Source organism: Saccopteryx leptura, chromosome 3, assembly GCF_036850995.1.
Source record: "Saccopteryx leptura isolate mSacLep1 chromosome 3, mSacLep1_pri_phased_curated, whole genome shotgun sequence".
NCBI classification, from domain to species: domain Eukaryota; kingdom Metazoa; phylum Chordata; class Mammalia; order Chiroptera; family Emballonuridae; genus Saccopteryx; species Saccopteryx leptura.
In genome coordinates, this window is record NC_089505.1 from 102,952,924 (window position 1) to 102,975,955 (window position 23,032).

Consider the following 23,032-nt stretch of genomic DNA (forward strand, 5'->3'; position numbering starts at 1 on the left):
TGTTGCGCATTGCGACACCTTAGTTGTTCATTGATTGCTTTCTCATATGTGCCTTGACCGTGGGCCTTCAGCAGACCGAATAACCCCTTGCTCGAGCCAGCGACCTTGGGTCCAAGCTGGCGAGCTTTTTGCTCAAGCCAGATGAGCCCGCGCTCAAACTAGCAACCTCGGGGTCTCGAACCTGGGTCTTCCGCATCCCAGTCTGATGCTCTATCCACTGCGCCACCGCCTGGTCAGGCTGTACTTTTTTTTTTTTTTTTCATTGATTGATTTTAGAGAGACAGAGACGAAGGGGGGGAGGGAGAGAGAGAAGCATTCATTTATTCCATTTAGTTGTGCATTCCTTGGTCACTTCTGTTATGTACCTGGACTGGGAACTGAACCCACAACCTTGGTGGTTTGGGATGGCATTCTAATCAACTGAGCTAACTGGCCAGGACCTTAAATCTGTACTTCTGAATGTTACATGGTTGGTACCCTCAAGTATCCTCCTCTGTTTCATTCATGAAATACTGTAAATATCAAAGAAGAGTGTTTCTGTGAGTGCTGTCAGAGAGTTCAGTGAAGTCAGTGATCTATTTATGTCTAAATAGTTAAGGGAAGACAATCATGGTAGAAGTTTAGAATGAGCTAGGTATGGATGTACTTAGGTGGTTGGAAAGGAAAAGTACAGCCTGAGCAGAGGCCAGGTGGTGGAGTAGATGCAGTATAGATGATATTTAGGGGGCTGGTCAGAATCAGGCTTCTTAGGCAGGAAAGCTAGATCACGGGTTGTGACCTGGTGTGCTAATAATAAGTAAGGCATTTGGGTCTGATCTTATGGGCCTTCTGATACATAATTAGGGCAATAACATAAAACTAATGCTTTACAAAAATGATCCATTGGTGTGTAGTTTGGTTTGGAAGGGGGATAAATTAAACGTTTGGAAGTACTTCTAGCAAAAGTGTGGTGGTCTGTGTGCAGGAAAGAGTATATAGAACTGAGAATAAGTAGATTCTTTTGGGTGAAAAATTTAATGAGTTTGATTGACTCATAGAAAATCTCATTGATAGACATGGATAGGTTAATAGACACTTTTGAGTATGTCTGTCTGTAAACCTATCCATGTTAATAGAATAGGTTAATATAATAAGTTCCTTATAGTGAGGAATCTAAAAATAAATGCTTGGTTACTAGTTGGAGATAGGAGACTAAAACTTGAGTAAGAGCTGAATCAGAATCAAATTTGAGAGTTGTCTGTGTGATTTAATAGTTAAACAAACCATGGAATGACGTAGGCCTCCCAGGCCAAGGAGTACGAAGAGGAGAGCCAGATAGAGGCCTGGACAATGTCTGTGGTCATTGTGTAGAAACACCCAACATAAAGCCAGATAAACTGGAGGAGGACCAGGATTGTCACATTTATGGAAGCCAAGGGAGGGAGGAAGATGGTCCACATTAAATGTATGTAAAGGTTGATTTGTCGTGAAGAAGTTATTGGGATCCTTTTTAGGTAAGGAAAGGACCTGGTTTCTGAGGACTGGAGGAAAGGAAACAAGCAAAGGAAAGGTGTCAAGGTAAAGAGCACTCTTGAAAGTCATTGAAGGAGGAAGCAGCTGAGTTTTCCCAAATCATCTCAAGACCTGCAGGTATATAAGGCAGATAGCAGTGTGAAGATGCTGGCAGAGTATTAATATAAATGGACACATCTTTGGGTGTTATGAGAGAAAAGAATCAAGAACACTCACTGAGCTAGCTTATAAGGGACACTATACTCTTGACTGAAAAAGCCCTAGAGCAGCAGTTCTCATATTTTTCTGATGGCTTTAGGCGACCCCTGTGTTTTGGTTGTTTGACCCCCGCCGGGGTTACGACCCACAGGTTGAGAACCGCTGCCCTAGAGGCTGCAGTTGAAGATCTAGATCAGTGTTTTTCAACCGCCAGTCTGTGGACAGGTCCGCGGAAGAGTTAACCACCGTGATGTTATATGAAGATTATAAACCCAATGATCTTAGATTTGCTTGTGCTCAGGGTGTTTTCTGCCTTAGCAGTCTCTAAAATAATTCCTTTTTTCACTGGTTCCCAAGTGTAAAAAGGTTGAAAACCACTGATCTAGATCATACTTGTTTTCTCTGGTTAGTTAGACTTGGTGGTTATTGATGGCAGGAGTGAGGTAGAAAACAGGATTAGGATTTTTAATGTCTGTTACATTATCTGTAGATACTCTTTTATCATTTGGTTTTCTAAAACCTTTTCTAGATTTCACTTAACAATATAGTAGCTATTAGCACTCATATTTTACTGCTGTGATGGTCTCAGACCCTGAGAGTTTGGGTTACAGGGATCTGGAAAGAGGAAATGAGAGGGAACTGTGTTGTTCTGAAGAATCAGATCTTAGAGGGCAGGAATAAGGTCAGGAAAGAAGCTACAGCCTATACCAATCCTAGAAGGGCAGGAATTGAAATATACTGAGTAATCACTCCTGTTTTACATATGAAACTAAGGGTAAGAATTAGGATTTGAATCCAACTCACTTTGATATTTCAGATTGACATGCTTCCTGTAACATCCCACCCAGCAAAAGAAAGACATAGAGAATCTGATCCTTTTCATGTTTAGCCAAAAGCCTCAACCCCGCCTGACCAGGTGGTGGGGCAGTGGATAGAGCATTGGACTGGGATGCAGAACACCCAGGTTCGAGACCCCGAGGTCACCAGCTTGAGCCCAAGGTCACTGGCTCGAGCAAGGGGTTACTCGGTCTGCTGAAGGCCTACGGTCAAGGCACATATGAGAAAGCAATCAATGAACAACTAAGGTGTCACAATGTGCAACGAAAAACTAATGATGTTTCTCATCTCTCCGTCCCTGTCTGTCCCTGTCTATCCCTCTCTCTGACTCTCTCTCTGTCTCGGGGGGGGGGGGGGGGAATAAAAAAAAAAAAGCTTCAACTCTTTTGCCATTTAACATTTACTAGACTTGTCCTAAAAGAAGGAATACAAATGGATTTCCATCTCATTTTTGTTTTTCCAGACCTTGTGGTGAAGGCACAGCTGAGTTGCGATAGGATAGGAAGGGGTGGGAAAGGGAAGAAGGGCAAATCCATGGGGCAGGTCTGCTGGAGAATCGAATCAACTAGGGCTCACCTCAGAGAGTGGAAAGGGAAAGTTGACTAGAGTTTGGTTCTTTGGTTTCCCTTCAAGCCCTGTTCTGTGCCTTTCTTCTTAGAACACAGTGTCCTGATTAATGCTAACTTGAATCAGTTATATCCTTGTTTCTGAAAAAAAAAATGTGGTTTCATTATCTAGGAGCACAGACATCACCTGGGAACTTGGTAGAAATGCAAATTCTTGGGCCTCACCTCAGCTTTAAAGGATCCACTATTGTTAGCAAAATCCCAGGTGATTCATTTGTCTAATGGTTTAGAAGCAAGGAGTTAAGCCCTGAGAGCTGAGAGTGTAATAAATCTGGATTCTTTGGAATACAGTAATTTTTGCTGTTTAGTAAAATTTAAATAATCTCTAAGTGTGAGAGATGGGAATGGGAGACCACCACCAAGTGTTTTATGAGTGCTAGGGGCACCCCATACCTACAGTCCAGACCCCATTGCGGGGCCATCCACAGCTCCCAGTATACCTCTACAGCCTCATCTCTAGCCACTCAGGTGTACCTTAAGCTCCTTACAACTCTTGGTCCTTCCTGCCATTTTCCTTTTGCTTAGAATGTCATGAGCCTCCCACCCCCAACACACACAAACACACACTTCTCTTTTTTAATGCTCAGCAAACTTCTACTTTGGCTTTAAAACTTAGCTGAAATATCCTTCTCTGGGATTTCTTCCCCATTTTCTTCAAGCAGTTTCTTCATGATCACATAGATTATGGTGATACCTCTGCCTGAGTACGGAAGTCTGTATCTGCTGACCTGTATCAGGCAGATACTCAGTAAACCTTTGTTGAATAGCCCCTAGGTTTTGCTATCTATCTGAGTTTGAGAGCCAGCTTTATGACCCTGGCCGGTGGGTCAATGGATGGAGTGTTGGCCTGGTGTATGGATGTCGCCAGTTCAATTCCTGGTCAGGGCACTACAGGAGAAGTGACCATCTGCTTCTCCCACACCATCACCACAACCATCTGTTTCTCTCCCCCCCCCCCCCCATTCCTCTCCTCCTTCTCTCCCTCTTCTCCTCCTGCAGCCAGTGGCTCGATTGGTTCAAGCGTGGCCCTGGGTGCTGAGGATGGCTCGGTTGGTCTGAGCATGACAGCCTTGGGCATGGGCACTAAAAAGAGCTCATTACTCCAGCATTGGCCCAAGACAGAGTTGCCAGGTGGACCCCAGTCAGGGCACATGAAGGAGTCTACCTCACTGTCTCCCCTCCTTTTCACCTGGAAGAAGGAGGAAAAAAGAGCTTTTGCCATCTGGGTTTATTGGGGAGGGGGGATGAGAGAAATCTTCTAAAAGCTTAGAAAATTGGAATGTTTTAAGGATTTTAAGTTTACATGGTTTGTATTCCCTTTTGTCACATTTCGTGGTAAAAGGGGCCAATGGTTTTTGCCAGCTTATTTTCAAAGAGGTAACAGAAATGCCACTTGCAGTTTTTATACTCAGAAGCTAGGTGGTTCTGTTTTCTTTATATCTGACCGTGTATCTATGCTTGTTCCCCTTGAGTTGTAGCCCAGGTGTGCTCTCACAAAGTCTGAAAAAGGAAATCCCCACCCCCACCATATCTGCCCAGAATGATCAAGCAGCATGTACCCTGAGCAAGTAAATGTTCCTTCTGTAGAAAGCTGGTTCTCTGGTGGGGCTCGCCTATCCGATTCTCCATCTTTGTCACTCTGCTCCAGCCCTGACACTGCCTGGTGCCTGCCGGAGCCTATGCTGCTTGCTGCAGATTTCCGTATGCCTGTTCCTGGGCCCATTTCCTGTTTCTATTCTAGTTGCTGGTGGCTCAGCTCAGCTCAGCTTCCTGCTTGTGTATCTCACACAGATTCCTCTTGCTAGAACCTTTTGATTTCTTTAGTACAACTTCAGTCTGAATACTGACTGAGCCGTACCTTTGGTGTGATGTCTCCTGGGGTCATTTACCTACTGAGGACTGGTGGGAAGTTACACACCCCCGCCAAGCATACCACTTAGATTTGACATTGTTTTTTAGTTTGTCCCAGCCCTGCTATATAGGTAGCTGGTAGTTGCCAGAAATTGGTATCAGAAGATAAACTGGGATCTTGTACAGGCCAAACCTTTTTTCACTCATTAGGTGCATAAGGCTTTTAGGACAGGTATGCCCTGGAACTAATAAAAAACCATATTTCCTGATGCTGAAGAAGGCATTGGTACCCTTTCTAACCCAAACTTCCCTGAAGCCCAGAGAGTACTTATTTTGGGTTGGGCAGGTAATGCAGAGTAAAAGCTTGCAGAGACTATAGGGAGGGATGAAAAGGAAAGCGTATGCTGACTCAACCTTCATCTCGTGTGAGTAATTCAACCTTCCCAGAGCTTAGAGTAGAAGGAAGAAGGTGCAGGGAATTTATAAAAAGGGACAAAGTGAAGGTATATTTTAAATGTGTTTTAAAATTCTGTGTCACCCCTCCCTCTCTTACCTATTTTTCCCAAAAGATGTTGACTTAGCAGAGAATGTGTTTGTGAATAATTCTGTTCTCTCTCTTTCACAAGTACTCTTTTGGGATCTTCTGTTAAAACTGTGTCACAGAGGCCCTGGCCTGTTGGCTCAGTGGTAGAGAGTCAGCCTGGTGTGCGGAAGTCCCGGGTTTGATTCCCGGCCAGGGCACACAGGAGAGGCGCCCATCTGCTTCTCCACCCCTCCCCCTCTCCTTCCTCTCTCTCTCTTCCCCTCCCGCAGCCGAGGCTCCATTGGAGCAAAAGATGGCCCGGGCGCTGGGGATGGCTCCATGGCCACTGCCCCAAGCGCTAGAGTGGCTCTGGTTGCAACAGAGCGAAGCCCTGGATGGGCAGAGCATCGCCCCCTGGTGGGTGTGCCGGGTGGATCCCGGTCGGGCAGTCTGTCTGACTGCCTCCCCGTTTCCAGCTTCAGAAAAATACAAAAAAAAAAAAAACAAAGCTGTGTCACAGAGTAGTTTCTACACTGAAAGCTAGGTCTAGATATGTTTGTATAATAGGGATTAATATTGGGAATTGGTCTTACAAAATTGTTAGAAGGGCCTGACCAGGTGGTGGCGCAGTGGATAGAGCGTCGAACTGGGACACAGAAGACCCAGGTTTAAAACCCTGAGGTTGCCGGCTTGAATGTGGGCTCATCTGGTTTGAGCACAGCTCACCGGCTTGAGCAAGGGGTCACTCAGTCTGCTATAGTCCCCCAGTCAAAGGCACGCATGAGAAAGCAATCAATGAACAACTAAGGAACTGCAACGAAGAATTGATGCTTCTCATCTCCCTTCCTGTCTGTCCCTCTCGGTCTCTCTCTCTCTCTCTCTCTCTCTCTCTCTCTCTCTGTCTCTCTCTCTTTCTGTCACATACAAAAAAGAGAAAACATTAGGATTGAAGGAGCAACTGCTAGGCTTGTCCTTCAGGAATGGAAGGAACCTAGACCCAGATTTGACCCACTAAGGGAACTCCTGCTTGTGAGTCACTATCAGATTGGTTGCTCTAAATCTGCTATCCGGGATCAGTAAACTGGAATCAAGAAGCAGCAGCAGCTGCTGCTGCCACAACCAGCACCCAATTAACTGGAAGATGAAGCTGAAATACTCCTGCAGAAACAAATGAAGGAGACAGAAACATGGTCTCTGCTATACATTACTCTAATCTGAGCCTGCTTCTAATTAGTGAAAACTGAATTGTATCCAATACCCATCGGAAGGGATTCTGGGAGATGTAGTTTTTAACTTTTTAAACTTCTAAAATTAGGGAAGAAGTAGGATAGAGGCAGCTTGAGTTAGTCCACAGAATATTTACCACACAAATACAAACACTACCACTCCCCTTTACCTCCCACTTTACATATGACTAACCTAAGGCCTAGAGGGGTAAAGGACTTGCCTAAGGCCAATTAAGTAAATGAGACCATTTGCTTTCTGGACTTCTAGTCCAGTGCTTTTACTATTAGGACTAGCTCCTATAAAGGGTCAGCAAAAAGTTCAATTAAGAGAAGGAAGAATACCTTGTTCAGAAAACACTTTGTCTTTTATATTGTCTTCTCTTTGGAGAAAGGGAAGAAGGAGATGTGGGGTTGAGATTTCTTGGCAATACTATGGCTTCTGAAATTAGGTCTACTCTTCAGGAAGATGTAGGACTCAAAAGTAGGAAGTAAATGTGGGAAGAAACCTCAAAAATTAGAATTTCCTGGAACTCCAAATTAACATATGGATGAACTCAGTTGCCCTGGTGACAGTGGCTTTGTTTCCCCCTTCCCTTTCCCTCACATTGGTACTGTTTGCAAAGCTGCCATTGTTCTTGTCCCGAAAAGACCAACCAAGATCAAAAGGCCAGCCTACCAGATGTGTACTGCCAAGCTATTTTTCATTTGTCCTGGGATGGGTGGTGGGTTAGGGGAGCTGGAACTTTTTGAACAAGATATAACCCTCCCGTCAGTACTATCCTTACAGAAACCACTAGGCTCCTCTACACCATAGTGAGAATTTGCTCTCTAAACTTGATCCAAGTGGGAGGATCCCTAGGCGTGGAATTATGTTAACATACTTGATAAATCAAGCATAGCATTAGCTCAGTTTTTTTTTCGCATGTTTCTAAAATATTTGGTGTTCTATGTGAAAGCTATGGTGAATCTGGTATGTGAACTTAGTGTTGTCCCTTAGGAAACCAGTGCTTGGTCTTGTGCTTTCTTCACTTTTGTGGCCTGAACTATTCCATCTTCCCCACCTGGTGTCAACATGGAATTGGCTGGTATTGTGACATAATCTGACTGCCATGAGGCTGAACTCACCTGCAAGCTACCAGCTTGCTTCCTTCCCATTTGACCTTTTCCAAGGAAGCTAAGAAGCCATGTCTTGTTGAAGGTGAAAACTAGGGGTTGAAGGCTCAAGCTGAGAATCAGCAAACCTGCCCCTTACAGCCAACTGTGATGTGGGAGGGATGTTGAAGATTGTTTACTGAGATGAGTGAAGGTAATTTCCTGACATTTGGAGGAAGGTAAGAGAGAAACCATGTTCAAATAAAAAGGATCAATGTTGAGAGGAACAGTTATCAAGACTATTCACCCCACCCCATTTTCTACTTTTAGAACTTGGCCCTATGTTCAGTCTTATTCTTTTTGGTTTTAATCAGTGGTCCCCAACTTTTTTTGGGCCACGGACCGGTTTAATGTCAGAAAATATTTTCACGGATCAGCCTTTAGAGTGGGATGGATAAATGCACAAAATAAAATTATGCGACTGGCGTAAAAACTGTGGTATTTTTAAATATAATTGTCGAACTTACGAGACCAGCATCACAAGAGTGAGTCTTAGACGGATGTAACAGAAGGAATCTGGTCATTTTAAAAAAATAAAACATTGTTCAGACTTAAATGGAAATAATGTAAGTTATTTATTCTCTCTCTGCGGACCGGTACCAAATGGCCCACAGATCGGCACCGGTCCGCAGCCCAGGGGTTGGGGACCACTGGTTTTAATGACTTTTGTGGTTGATAGCTGTCCTTTTCTGGTTTAAGATTATATCCATTCCACACTCTTGGGTTTGTTTGTTCCACTCCCTTGCCCCAAATATTAGATTTTATCTAGACCAGTAGGCCCATAATAGAAAAGACGGCTGGCAAATATAAATTTAGGGCTTTACATACCAAACCAAGGAGGCCGTGCAGCCCAGCCCCCTAGACCTTGGTCTAAGCTACGTTGAGCACAGTGCCAGCTTTGTCTTCCTCAGTTGTTCACATTATTACATCTTTGCTTGCCTCTGGTTGCTGTAATTTTGAGGGGCAGCCAGATGAGGTGGAAGCCTAAGATCCCCCCCCCCTATACTTCTTATACCTAGAATTCTGCTTTCTCTTCTGTGTTCTTTTCCTCTCCCCTTTTTCCTGCCCTCCTTGCTCAGGTTCTAGGATTCAAGCTGATCATGATGGACCAAGGTGTGTGTGGTTGGCCTTCCTAAAAAGGAATGCTTGACTTGGAGAAAGTGGGAAGTTCCTAACCACATTGTATTCTCCAGCTTTGTCATACTCACTTCCTGCTGGGATTAGCACAGTCCTATTCCATAAATATGCACTGCTCTTGACTACTCTAACTCAGGCCCATCTCTGACCCAGTTTCATTTTTGTCATGCCTCAAATGAAGAGTCTGTTAGCTACTGACTGTTAAAACACTGCACATTTTTAGCCAAAAGGTAGTTTCTGACTAGATGAGACATCTCTTCCAGCCCAAGTGTGTGTGTCAGAATGCTGGTCAGTTTGGTGACATGGGATTATGCAGGCCTAGTAGGGACTGACAACCTGGAAAGCAAGGGTTCAACTGATTAGTGCCCTATGTGAGTCCTAGGATCTTTTTATTTATTTTTTTAAGTTGGGAACCTGGATTTTTTTAATGTAAAATCTTTTAATTACTAGAAGGGTCTGTATAGAAGTGTTGGACAAGGGATTAAATTATTCTCTAGAGACTGGATCTACCCTGCAGCTTCTTGTGGACTGCCCATGTAGCTTTGGCTCCCTTGGAGCTGGTGCTTAGACTTTCTCTGGGGGTGGGGGCCAGCTCTGGGGAACACCATCTAACCAGTGCCAGCTTTCATTGTGTTTGGTATTTGTTCTGTTGGTTTGGGAGGGGGAAGTGCAGGGGAGATGCTGAGCAGAAGCACTCAATGTGATTAAACCTGTAGCTGAGCAGATCTGTGGGAGCAGAATATCGACCGTTGGAAAATCAATGGCTGCTGCAGTGGCTGAGCTGCTGTTTGCCTGGGCTCCCACCACAGGAATGCAGGCCGCACAGCAGTCTTCTTCTTCACCGTTTACACCTCAGCAGCACCCTCAGCCTCCGCCCAAAGGGTCATATCCACCTGAAGAGATTCTGCTGTGGTGGATTAGAACAATAGGTTTCTGTATTTTTGTAATTAGATTGAAATTGCTTCAGTGACACAGAGCCCTGCCTCCTGACAGCCTCCTTTCTGGGTGATCCTTCCCTATACTGCAGTTCTATCAAGAATTCTTATTCAAGTGGCTAAGGCCCGTTCGGGGTTGCACTTTCCAGTTTTAGACAGCAGTAAGTTGCCTTGACCCAATAGTGCCTTACTGAATGTGGAGGTCTAAAGTTCAATTACAGGGTTAGGATGGGGGAATGGTGATGAAAGAGAGAGGACTAATAGACATTGGGTCTAAAGAGGATGCTTTTGAGTAGATTACTGGTTCAGCAATATTTTTCGAACATCTTGTTTTGTGTGCCTGACATTATTTTCTGGTCACTAATAACAGAAGACTACATACTGGTCCTGCTCTGGTTGCATAGGCTAGTGGGGGAAAGGGCAAATTCAACACAGTGCTATTAGTCTTATAACACTGTGCCTAGAGCAGCCTTAGAGGGACTCTGGGTCCTACCTGTTGGTTGAAGGGCAAAGGAAGTTGTACTATGACTTTGGAGGCTTTGCTCCCCCCCCCCCCCACACACACACACACAGAGCTATTCTCATCTTTGAAGTTTCCAAGGCAAAAAACTACTTTAGTCTATAGTTGCTGCACCTAATGTGCAACTTTAAGGAATTGGTTTTCCCACCCATCTCTCTTCAGCTGGGAAATGGGCCACACTGCTCTGTTACAGATTAACTCTGTTGGCCCATTGTTGGAACACAGCTATGAACAAGGGATTAAAGCTTGATTGGTTTTTGCCCCCAGAGAGAAGCTGTCCCATCTTGTAGTTTGGGAAATGGGGCCCCTAATAAAGGCTCCATCATCCTGCAGTTTGGAAGGATGACTGCAGGGCTCTGGGTGAGGAGGAAAGTGTGAGGTTTTGAAATTGCCTGAGATGAGGCCAAGTAGAGGCCAGAAATGTTTGGCTTCTCTCCTTGGGTCACACCCTTATGCTTGGTAATAGGATTAGGGCATATTCAATAATGAAAACCAGTAGAGACCAGATACCTACCTTCATGGGACTTAATTTCCTGCTTGTCTCTCTAGATTCTAAGTCATTCTGTCCTCACCCCTCTTTTTTTTTTTTTTTTTTTTTTTGTATTTTTCTGAAGCTGGAAACGGGGAGAGACAGTCAGACTCCCGCATGCGCCCGACCGGGATCCACCCAGCACGCCCACCAGGGGGCGACGCTCTGCCCCTCCAGGGCATCGCTCTGTCGCAACCAGAGCCACTCTAGCGCCTGGGGCAGAGGCCAAGGAGCCATCCCCAGCGCCCGGGCCACTTTTGCTCCAATGGAGCCTTGGCTGCGGGAGGGGAAGAGAGAGACTGAGAGGAAGGAGAGGGGGAGGGGTGGAGAAGCAGATGGGCGCTTCTCCTATATGCCCTGGCTGGGAATCGAACCCGGGACTTCTGCACGCCAGGCCGACACTCTACCACTGAGCCAACCGGCCAGGGCCTCACCCGTCTCTTCTGTGCATTAAGTACCCTTCTCAGGACCCAAAGGTGAGAAAAAGGACTATACTCTTTAGTGTAGAAGTAGGTTTAAATTAAGAGAGTTAGGTGAAAGTAAACCACCCTGGCTGGATAGCTCGATTGATTAGAGCATCGTCCTGGAGCACAGAGGTTGCCAGTTTGATCCCTGGTCAGGGCTCACACAGGAACAGATCAATGTTCCTATCTCTCTCTCCCTCCTTCACTAAAATCAATAAATAAATTAAAAACAAACAAACAAAAAACAAAGTGAAAACAAGCTGTGAAAAATTTGTAGTAAACCATGAAAGAAGGTTTAGAAAGCAAGAGTAGTTTATAGGAAGAGTGGCTAAGAAAGAGAGAAACACATAGCATTATAGAATTGGATTATCTAGTTTTAGTCTTTCCTTCTGCAGAAGATCTAATTGAGGTCTAGTAAGGTTAGCTTGTTAGAGTTACGTAGCTATAAACACCCAGCATGTCTGGAGACAAGTTGTTGCCTGACCTTGTTTGGAACATGGAGCCTTTGATAGTGGCAGCTTTGGAGCCAAAGAGTACAGGCTCTTCTGTTTAATGGGTCTCTGCCCTTGGGTAAGTCATTTAACTTCTGAGCTTCCTACTTCTTTGTTAAAATGGGATTGATACCGAGATCAAAAGATGGTTGTGAGCCTGACTAGGCTGTGGCGCAGTGAATAGAGCATCGGACTGGGATGTGGAGGACCCAGGTTCCAGACCCCGAGGTCGCCAGCTTGAGCGCGGGCTCATCTGGTTTGAGCAAAGCTCACCAGCTTGGACCCAAGGTCACTGGCTCGAGCAAGGGGTTACTTGGTCTGCTGAAGGCCACCGTCAAGGCACATATGAGAAAGCAATCAATGAACAACTAAGGTGTCACAATGAAAAACTGATGATTGATGCTTCTCATCTCTCTCCGTTCCTGTCTGTCTGTCCCTATCTGTTCCTCTCTCTGACTCTCTCTGTCTCTGTTAAAAAAAAAAAAAAAAAGATGATTGTGAGAACAAAATGTGAGCCAATCACATACCTTAGGGTTGAACACATGACAGTTCTCCTTCCCTTCAAGAGGGAGACACAAAAGGACTTGCTTTATTCCTCTTTTCAGTATCTTGATTTCGGTGATTGGGGCTCCCAGAGCTTTATATATGCATTCTGATATGTATATAAAGGGGATTTTTTTTCTTGGAGGTGAGCCCCTACCAAACACTCTGAAGACAAGAAGAATCTGATCCTTCTCCATTGTACATCCTCACTAGGCAGCCAGAAGATACCAGGAAGAAACAATCTATTATCCCCAGAATAGCCTATTGTAGAAAAAAAGAGAGAGTTTTGGTGAGAGGTTTTTGGAAACCTGGGGAGAAGGGGTAGGAAATAGAGTTCTCTGAGCCTTTCCTAAAGCAATTTCTGCTATTCCAAACTGACTGTAGTGAAGGCAGGAGATGCGGTGCTTGGCCCTAAGCTAAAAGGATGGTGTTAGCCTCTGCATCTTTTCTTTCTTCTTCCTTACCATCTGTTTAACCCCTTTTGTGGACCACCAATAGCAAGAGACAACCTATTCTATGCATTAATTTGTTCTTGGCATTCAAGCCATCACCAGCTAGTCTACTCTCTAGGCAGGGATGGCAGTTAATCTGTTGGATTGAGACCATTCATTGGAATAACAATGTAGCAGCCATACTCTGGAGTCCCTACCAGTCTGGGTGGGTCAAATTGCCCCTCCTCCATCTAGCAACAACTGAGGGTGGGGGGATAGAAGTGTTTGATAGAGATAGTTTCTTCTCTGCTTGACCCTTGACAAATATATATGTTACTTAAGGAAGGTTTTATGGAAAAAAAACAAGTCTCCCAAAAGCTTACGTGCCTTAAGTAATTCCTGTGTAATTGTCTTGAAGTTTGCCAAAGCTGTTGCCTCTTTTCTTACCATCTGCCTTTCTTCAAGGGTTAAGTTTCCTGCCTTTTCTGTGTTCTTTAGGGTTTCCTCCTGTTCTCTAGCATGAGAGCAGCCTCCAGCAGCCTCTTGCTATGGCCATGGATCTGTTGGGTTAGGAATATCTTTTGACAAATTGCTGGTGCTGTTTTGATCATTTGTTTTTTCATGTGTGTGTGTGTGTGTGTGTGTTTATTTTTATTTTTTTTATTTTATTTTTTTGTGGCAGAGCCAGAGTCAGAGAAAGGGACAGATAGGGACAGACAGACAGGAAGGGAGAGAGATAAGAAACATCAATTCTTTGTTGCAACTCCTTAGTTGTTCATTGATTGCTTTCTTATATGTGCCTTGACCGAGGGGCTACAGCATACCGAGTGACCCCTTGCTCGAGCCAGCGACCTCGGGCTCAAGCTGATGAGCGTTGCTCAAACCAGATGAGCCCGTGCTCAAGCTGGTGACCTCAAGGTCTCGAACCTGGATCCTCCACATCCCAGTCTGACGCTCTATCCACTGCGCCACCGCCTGGTCAGGCTATATATATTTTTATTGATTGATTTTAGAGAAGTGAGAGGGGGTGGGTAGGGCGAGAAGCATCAACTCATAGTTGCTTCTTGTATGTGTATTGACTGGGCAAGCCCAGGATTTTGAACCAGCAACCTCAGCATTCCAGGTTTACACTCTTATCTACTGTGCCACCATAGGCCAGCCCAGATTTGGTCATTTCAAGCTGTGCATTTGCATTTTTTTCATTCAAGGATCATCATTTGAATATGGTTAAGTTGCAAGGTTCCCACCACACACATATACCCACAAACAAACCTACTACAAGCATGTGTAGGATTTACCTGACTCTCAGTGGGTGGTTTCCCTGCCAGCAGTTAACACAATTTGGCAAAAGCTCTTCACAACTAAAAGAATATGAGAACCCCATCTGGGAGTTAACAAATGCTCCTATTCTCAAAGATTCAGCCAAATTTATGAGAAAAAACTGAGTCAAGCAATGCCATGAGCCTGTTCTTTAGATTTGCCTGTTGATGTTATTTAATCTGCTCAGCAAAATGAACTGATGTCATCCTCATGAGGTTCTGTTAGGAGATTGTTTAAACCCCCCTCATCTAACCCTGATCTGGTATCTTCCTGCCTGAAATGTTCTTCATCAGGCAGCCAATTCATGTTAGCACTTGCAGCCCTTCCTGTGAGAGCACTAGCACCCCACACACATACACACCCGCACACACCCCCAATTGAGGTATGGACTGTAATTTCGGGCATGGTTTTGTTGTGGTGTGAAGAGAAGGTGTTAGCTACTGAGTTCTGTTTGTCAGCAGAGCCTGACAAACCCATGCTGGCACTCACTGGGACTGGGCAACCAATCACAGCTGGAACAGTTATCGTCATGGATTCCCTATGGGCTTTCTCTATCAGGTCACATCCCAAAATAACATTGGGCAGTATTTCAAGTGAAGAAACGAAGGCTTTCAGGGCTGTAGCCAGCTTAGAGTGTGAGATTCTGTGTGAAATAGTTGGACTTGCTCCAGTGCTTTTGATCTGCATGGTAGATGAGCAGTAAAATGCATGAAACACGTTGGAAACACGTGAGGAAATTCTCCCTGGCCCTGCAGCTTCCTTGGAACTGGCAGGGCACTGAGTGGGCTGATCCTCACCTCCCCTTTCTTAGCAGGATTATGCTTGGAGGAGCACAAACCCAGGAAAACAGATCTTTCCATTTAAGAGGTAGTGTTATAAATCTTTCAGCAGTTCTCCTAGAAGGTATCTGTCAGGTGGACCCTTTTGGGAGCACTGAGAACATGAGTCCTGACATACTAAAGGTGGCCCCCACTAGACAGACTAGGGGCTGGTATTGATTGAACTCGTCTGTGTTAAGTATGTTGTGGAAATCTATACTTGTTGAGCACACTGAGCTCTGACTCAACAACCAGACATCCAGCTTTTTTGTAGAACAAAAGACCTGAAAAACTGGCTTTTTGTAGGGTAGAAAGCAGAGGTGTGTCCTGTGCAATAAAAGGACATGGAGTTCAGAGCAATATCTATTCATGTAGATAGAGGGAGAGACTGCTTTTGGAGTCTGCCCTTACAACTTTCTCCCATTTCCCAATAAAAACATTTACTTGTGAATAGCCACCGGGGCTGGAGGGTATGTCTTCCATCTTACACCATTTGTGTGTTGTCATCTCTCTCATTCCAGGGCATTGCTACTGGTATCACATATTTCATATGACCCTGACCATATGGTGCCATAGAGTTTCATGCATATGAACTCCACTGGCATGGAATTCACAAACTTAGATTTATCCAGTCCTCTCATTGTATAAGTGAGGAAACCAAAGCCTGATTTTGTTGTCAGCTAACCCAAGGTCACAACTGATAAGTACCAAGATATGGGCCTTGGTTTCCTAACTCAAGGGTATAGTGCTATTTCCTCAGTCCATATATATAATATCAGCATAATGGAGAGACAAGTAACATAGGCTCTGGGATTCAGCAAACATGGGATCAAAATCTAGATTCTGACATTTAGTTGCTGGATGACGTGGGCATGTAACCCAATCTCTGAGCCTCAGCTCTCCTCATCTTCTACATGTTAGTGGTAGAAGTACCTACTCCCAAAAATTATAGAAAATTAAGTCACTCCATAAAGTGCCAGGCACATCATAGATGATCAAATGGTAATTATTGTTAATGTGAATGATTTGTCTCTTCCTATTGCTAACATTCTGGTAACTTAATTTTTTTTAATCAACTACTCACCCATGCTGACCGGTTGCCATCTGATGGAAATGACAGTTTGAGAGGTTGGCCTCAAATCAACCAAATCAAAGAGATAAGAGTGTTAATGCTGCCGCCTTCCCCACTATTATTCGAGCCTTGCTATCCCAGCCCATGTGGGGCTGCTTTCTGTTGACGGTGGTTTTATTTAGTACTTTATCTCAAAGGATCTCAAGGCACTTTACCAAAAGTGACAGTTCTCCTCAGAGTGCCTCTGTGAAGAAAGCCACCACTTTGTCACCACAAATGCCCCCAGCATCTTGAGAGTCAGGGTCTACCAGTGTTCTCTTCAGGCTCCTGGGCTTCCCTCAGCTGGACTAGGACATTCACACAGGGATCTGTGGAGATTCTGGTTTTTCACAGATGTGTGTCTGAAGGAGCATCCATAGGCCCTGCCCTGACTCCATAGCAATGGTTGATGGGTTATGGTTGGGGTTTTTTTGTTTTTTGTTTTTTTCCTTCCTCAGTTCCTCAAAAGGTCTCCAAGGATATAATACATCCTATTGAACAGGGTTCTGTTGAGGGCAGCAGGAAAAGAGCAAAGGGGTACTTTGGCTCTATCCATACTGAGTTGTTTTTACCATGAGAATGTTTGTGTTATACTTAAAAGACAGAAATGTTCAAGACCCTTAATTTTTCAAAGTCATTTGAATAGAGCCAAGTTCTTGTTTGAGTCCTCTTCTATTCCAAAAATACACTGATTTCTTTTTCATGTTAAAAGCAAGTAGCTTTTATTAGCAGAAGCTGGTGGTTTGATAAGGAATGGAGACTGTAGGAAGAAATGCTGAAGGAACCTACTGGCCCCTAAAACAGCACTGGGCTGTGGTTTCTGTTACTGACTAGAGATTAGCAAGTGGCTTTTGAGGCCTTTTCTGGCATACATGGCTGGCTCTCTCATCATCTTGCTGCCTCTTTGAGTTTACTCTCCTTGGCTCAGAGAACTTAGTCTTCAACATGGAGATGGAATCACCTTCTCTCAGGATGAACCCAGGGCTTTTTATAGCTCTAGGTTCTTTAGTACTTTGAGAAGAGGCTCTTTGCTTTTACCTAGAGAAGGGCTTCTTGAGTTCCCTTTCCATGCTGAGACCAATTCTAGTTGCATTTTTAAAGCATGCTGTGGCGTACTAGCTGCGCTTAGTGGAAAGCTAGCGTTTTCTAACTTCTCAGCTAACACTGAAAGCTGGACATAGGCACAAATGCATAGCTACCTGCCTGCATTGCCTTCAGGGCAAGCTTTGTTTCCATAGAACTCAGCAGAAATGCTCCTAGCCTAGTGAAGTAACCAGCTATTTTGCAGAAGGTCCAACCAACCTGGATACTTGGAGGAGAGCCTGAAAGTGCTCTCTGACCTCCAGTGTTATTGTCCGAGTCACCTTGAACTAATTCCCAAGGTGAGCTCGTTGTGGGAATAAGAAGAGACTCAAATCAGGTCATTTTGGATCTCCTTTCTCTTCAGATGTGTCCCTTTAAAAGAACTTTTTTTTTTTAACTCAAACCTGAGCCCTTATCCAAAACTCTCATCCTTTCTTCAAGATATAGTTAGGTTCTAGTCTGAAGTTAATTTAATATGTTGTGTTGGGCCAGTGGTGTTGCTAGAGAACGAATGTGGGGTAGGGTTGGGAGGGGGTTTCCTGGGGTGAATATTTTTCATATTGAGCTCCTGATTGCTAATCTTGAAGTTTATTGACCCAAAGTGAACTCTTACTAATAATTTTAAGGCAAAGTCCTCAGAAAACTAGGTCTGCATTGAGTAAACTTAAAATTAGAGAAAAAACTGGATTTGTTCAGTTGATAAACATTTGTTCTTCCCTATTATGGGCCAGGTGTTAGGAATATAGTCCCAGAACTTCTCATTCCTGTGCATAAGTTCATTTTCCACCTCCTACCCCTTATATTTTAAATATTACGATAGTTTGGGTATTCTACTTATTTGTGCATTCATTTGGGGTAGGTTCTTGTATGTGTCCTGACCCAGGATCAAACCTGCATCCTTAGTTTTTCAGGACAATTCTCTAAGCTAGATATCTCTCTCTCCCTCCCTCTCCCTCTCTCTCTCTGTCTCTGTCTCTCTCTTCCTCCCTCCCTCAAAATCATTAAAAAATTTTTTAGCCTGACCAGGTGGTGGCGCAGTGGATAGAGCATCGGACTGGGATGTGGAGGACCCAGGTTCGAGACCCTGAGGTTGCCAGCTTGAGCGCGGGCTCATCTGGTTTGAGCAAGGCTCACCAGCTTGTACCCAAGGTTGCTGGCTTGAGCAAGGGGTCACTTGGTCTGCTGTAGCCCCCCAGTCAAGGCACGTATGAGAAAACAATGAATGAACAAGTAAGGTGCCACAACGAAGAATTGATGTTTCTCATTACTCTCCCTTCCTGTCTGTCTGTCCCTATCTGTCCCTCTCTCTCACTCTATCTGCCACCAAAAAATTTAAAAAAAATTTTTTTAATTATGGTAACTTGAAGAAAGTGAGTCCTTGGTAAATGTAGGTTGTAATAATCTGATAGAAAGGGGATATCTTAATTATTGCCCAAACTTGTTAACATATTCTTGTGGCTCCTGGTACTACCCTGGCAGTGCTTTATAAAGCCTCCTCAGTGGAAAAAAACTAAAGACTTATTGAAATTCTGCAGTGTTATGACTATAGAAGTTGAGGCTGGGAAGGAAGATACAAGTACTAGATCTCCTTCTGATGGATAGACCAGAGGGTGGGCCAGTTTTTGGCTATGGTCCAATAAAACTTTTAAGTATTATCAGTAAATATTTTTGAACTGTAATAGCAGAGTTGAATAGTTGTAGTTGAAGAAGAGTATATGGCACTCAGAGTCTAAAATATTTTCTCTTTGGCCTGTAATAGAGAATTTGCCATATGTAAGCTATAGTATCATGACAGCATAGTGTGTGTGGTGTACTTCCCTTTGAGTGTTTAAGGAAAATATTAATCATATAGTAGGATTGTTCAAAGAAGAGTCTTTCTGCCTAATACTGCTAATCCATGTCCTTGTGTGGTATGTTTCAGGATCTGTCTGGTTCAATAGATGATCTCCCCATGGGGACAGAAGGAGCTCTGAGCCCTGGAGTGAGCACATCAGGGATTTCCAGCAGCCAAGGAGAGCAGAGTAATCCAGCTCAGTCTCCTTTCTCTCCTCATACCTCCCCTCACCTGCCTGGCATCCGAGGCCCCTCCCCGTCCCCTGTTGGCTCTCCCGCCAGTGTTGCTCAGTCTCGCTCAGGACCACTCTCACCTGCTGCAGTGCCAGGTACCCTCAAGTACTGGGTTTTGGGGAGAGGGAGTGGGACTGGCTTCCAATGATATTAGGGGGCCCCAACCTTCTACTGGCAGAGAAAGCCTCTCTGGTCATTTCTGCAGTTTCCCATCAGCATTTGAAAAAAGGGAGTTGGGAGCCCCTTGGTAGGAGCTCTCTGTGTATGTGATGCTGGGAGGTGCTTGGTCTTCCAGCTCTGAATTGACTTCCTAGCCAGAATTTCTAGGCTTAGCCATGATTGGCTTACTTTCTCTGTCTGGAGCAGGCAACCAGATGCCACCTCGGCCACCCAGTGGCCAGTCAGACAGCATCATGCATCCTTCCATGAACCAATCAAGCATTGCTCAAGATCGAGGTAAGAGACAGGGCTTTGAGGGAAGGGTGGGCTATGGCTGACACTGGGTTATCCAGTGCAGTAGCTTTTGGAAAACTGTATCACCATGAAGTTTAGGACAATCCCAGCAACAATTACGAAGTTAAGAGTGGGCTTAGCCATGTTGTGGCTCCAGAACTGTTTCCCCACAATCATTCCTTGTTTCTCAGTGTCTGTATTTTGATAGAGTCCGCCCTACATACATTGTATCTAATTTGGTCAGCAGATGCTAAAACTCATCATGGAATCTTTACTCTTTAAATGCTGTACCATTTTGTTTTTCTGTAATTGCTGTTTGTCTTTTCAAACCCCCATTTAGTAGAAAGAGTTGGCATAGTCTGGTTAATGGCTATGTCTCTTTGGAGGGTGGCTAAAATGGCACACAGTTATATAGCAGTAAGACAGATTTTATTCAATTAGTTACTAAAGAAACTATAGATGGTGAAGTTCTAGGTTAAGGGGAAGCATTTGTTCCTATTGTACTGAGGTAATAATTATATGGGCACTACCCACAAATAGGTTACATGCAGAGGAACCCCCAGATGCCCCAGTACAGTTCCCCCCAGCCCGGCTCGGCCTTATCTCCGCGTCAGCCTTCTGGAGGACAGATGCACACAGGCATGGGCTCCTACCAGCAGAACTCCATGGGGAGCTATGGTCCCCAGGGGAGTCAGTACGGCCCACAGGGTGAGTATTCTACCCAGTTAGGAGTACATAGACATGAGATGAGAAAATAGTTCCTTGTCTGATATGCTGCTGCCTGGAGTGTAAGAGTAGGACCTTCCTTTGCTTATAATTCACCAAGGCCAGGCACTAAATAAGGGCAGGACTGTCACCATGGGAAAGTCCTTGAATATCCCTGTGCCTCTGTTTCATCTATAAAATAGGGATAAGGCATTTAGCTCCAGACTGAGCAAAGACACTTAATAAGTGGTAATTATTGGTTATTATATGTGTTTTTAGTAAATTAGTCCTAGTAGAATGGATTTTTCTTCAAAACTAGCCCTAAACTAAAGCTTGAATGTCCTTCATGTAGCATGGGCTAGAAGGCAAGGATGTAGAAAGGAAAGAATCTGGGCGTTGTTGGGCCTGTATAGCAGCAAAGCCAGTCTTGCTCTGTGCCATCTTTAAGATGAGGGAACAATGCTTTTGCCCCCTCCCCTTTTACTTTGAAAAAAATTTTTAATAATGTAAAGGCTACCATGAAATTGGTCTCTTTTCAGACCAAATCTCAAATGATTTCCATTGTTTATCATCTTTGGAGTTTTAGAGTTTGAGCAATATTAGTGAGTTGCTAATAAGTCACTAACCACATTTCTGTGTCTTCTTTCCTTCCTCCCTTCTTAGGAGGCTACCCCAGGCAGCCAAACTATAATGCCTTGCCCAATGCTAACTACCCCAGTGCAGGCATGGCTGGAAGCATGAACCCTATGGGTGCTGGAGGTCAGATGCATGGGCAGCCTGGCATCCCACCTTATGGCACACTCCCTCCAGGGAGAATGAGTCATGCCTCCATGGGCAACCGGCCTTATGGCCCTAACATGGCCAATATGCCAACTCAGGTTGGGTCAGGGATGTGTCCCCCACCAGGGGGCATGAACCGGAAAACTCAAGAAACTGCTGTCGCCATGCATGTTGCTGCCAACTCTATCCAAAACAGGTAAGTCCTGGGAAGTGAAGAAGGTCTCAGTGCAAGGAAATAAATTAGTCATTTAGGTCATTGAGATACTTATAGACCTAAACCACATCATCTTAGTAAATATGCATTTTACTGAGAGCTTTTTAAAGAGTAGGATTTCTTACAGTAGGAAGCACAACAAAAGTTCTGATTCTTAAGTATCTTAAATTGGCATCAAATTTCACATGACCAAATATCATATGTAAAGAACTTTATAAAGTATGAGTTATTTTGATTAGGAAAAAATAAGTCTTCAGAGTTTTTTTATTTCCTACTGTTCTATGTGGTCCTGTGCATTTGACTCTGGTGCTAATGCACAAAAAGTTCAATTGATTTGGTTTAATGAGTTGAAGATCCATCTCTTCTTCCTTGGCCACAGAATGTGATTTCTCTGTTTTTGTGTTTTTGTTTTTGTTTATAAGTGAGAGGAGAGGAGGAGATAGTGAGACAGACTCCCACATGTGCTCCTACTGGGATCTATCCGGCAACCTATGTCTTGGACCGATACTCAAATCAACCAAGCTATTTTTAGCACCTGAGGCTGACACTTGAGCCATTTGAGCCACTAGCTGCGGGAGGGGGAGGGGGAGAGAAGCAGATGGTCGCTTCTCTTATGTGCTCTGACCAGAAATTAAACCCAGGACATCCATATGCTGGGCTGACGCTTTATCCACTGAGCCAGATGAGCAGGGTCAATTCCTCTGTTTCTGAAGGCTCTGCCCTGGTACTCCATTGTTGGTGTCTACAGTTCTTAAAGTGACTAGCCTTACTGGGATGTTGATGAACCAAGGTAGAATAGGATGATTGACTGTAACTGTAAAGAGGTTGGTTTGGTTACTACTTCAGAATGATGAAAGCACAAGGTTTGTAGTGGGCCCATCAAGAAAGAATACAGGCCTTCCAGACCCTTTCATTCCCTGCCACCACCAGGTGCTTTGCTGTTGAGGGCTGCAGTTTGGTTGGGATTTAATGTGACAAAGCATGATAACATTGAGCAATTGGGGCCTTTTGGCATAGAGAGAGCTCTTAAATGGAAACATTCTTGACTTTGAAGGTGGCTTTGAGGCTGGCAGTACTTAAGAGACAGGGTAGGACTTTATTCTTCAAGGAGTGCTTCCTTTAAAATTGAGCTATGGTTTCCCATTTGGGGCTTGAACCTTTTGTGGGAGGTAGAAGATAAAAATATCTAAGTCAGATAGTGCACGACTGTGGTTTTTTCCTTGTAAGCCTAACTAAATGGTCTTGGCTGACACAATCCTATTTTGCTCAAGTCTAAATCTGAAAGCTCAGTATCTCTCTCTGTCTCTCTTTTTTTTTTTTTTTACAGAGGGAGAGATTCAGAGAGAGGGATAGATAGGGACAGACAGACAGGAACGAAGAGAGATAAGAAGCATCAATCATCAGTTTTTCTTTGCGACACCTTAGTTGTTCATTGATTGCTTTCTCATATGTGCCTTGACCGCGGGCCTTCAGCAGACTGAGTAACCCCGCACTCAAACTGGCGAC

At 44.3% G+C, this 23,032-nt stretch overlaps 1 protein-coding gene across 2 annotated transcripts in view; it reads left to right on the forward strand.

Moving 5' to 3' along the window:
- Nucleotides 1–23,032, forward strand: part of ARID1A (AT-rich interaction domain 1A) — an 87,235-nt gene that overhangs the window by 46,934 nt on the left and 17,269 nt on the right. For both annotated transcript variants that reach the window (XM_066375547.1, XM_066375548.1), the window contains exons 5-8: nucleotides 19,229–19,469; nucleotides 19,741–19,830; nucleotides 20,368–20,535; nucleotides 21,196–21,508. In XM_066375547.1, the coding sequence (XP_066231644.1) occupies nucleotides 19,229–19,469; nucleotides 19,741–19,830; nucleotides 20,368–20,535; nucleotides 21,196–21,508 (812 nt within the window). The remainder of the gene's footprint in view (nucleotides 1–19,228; nucleotides 19,470–19,740; nucleotides 19,831–20,367; nucleotides 20,536–21,195; nucleotides 21,509–23,032) is intronic.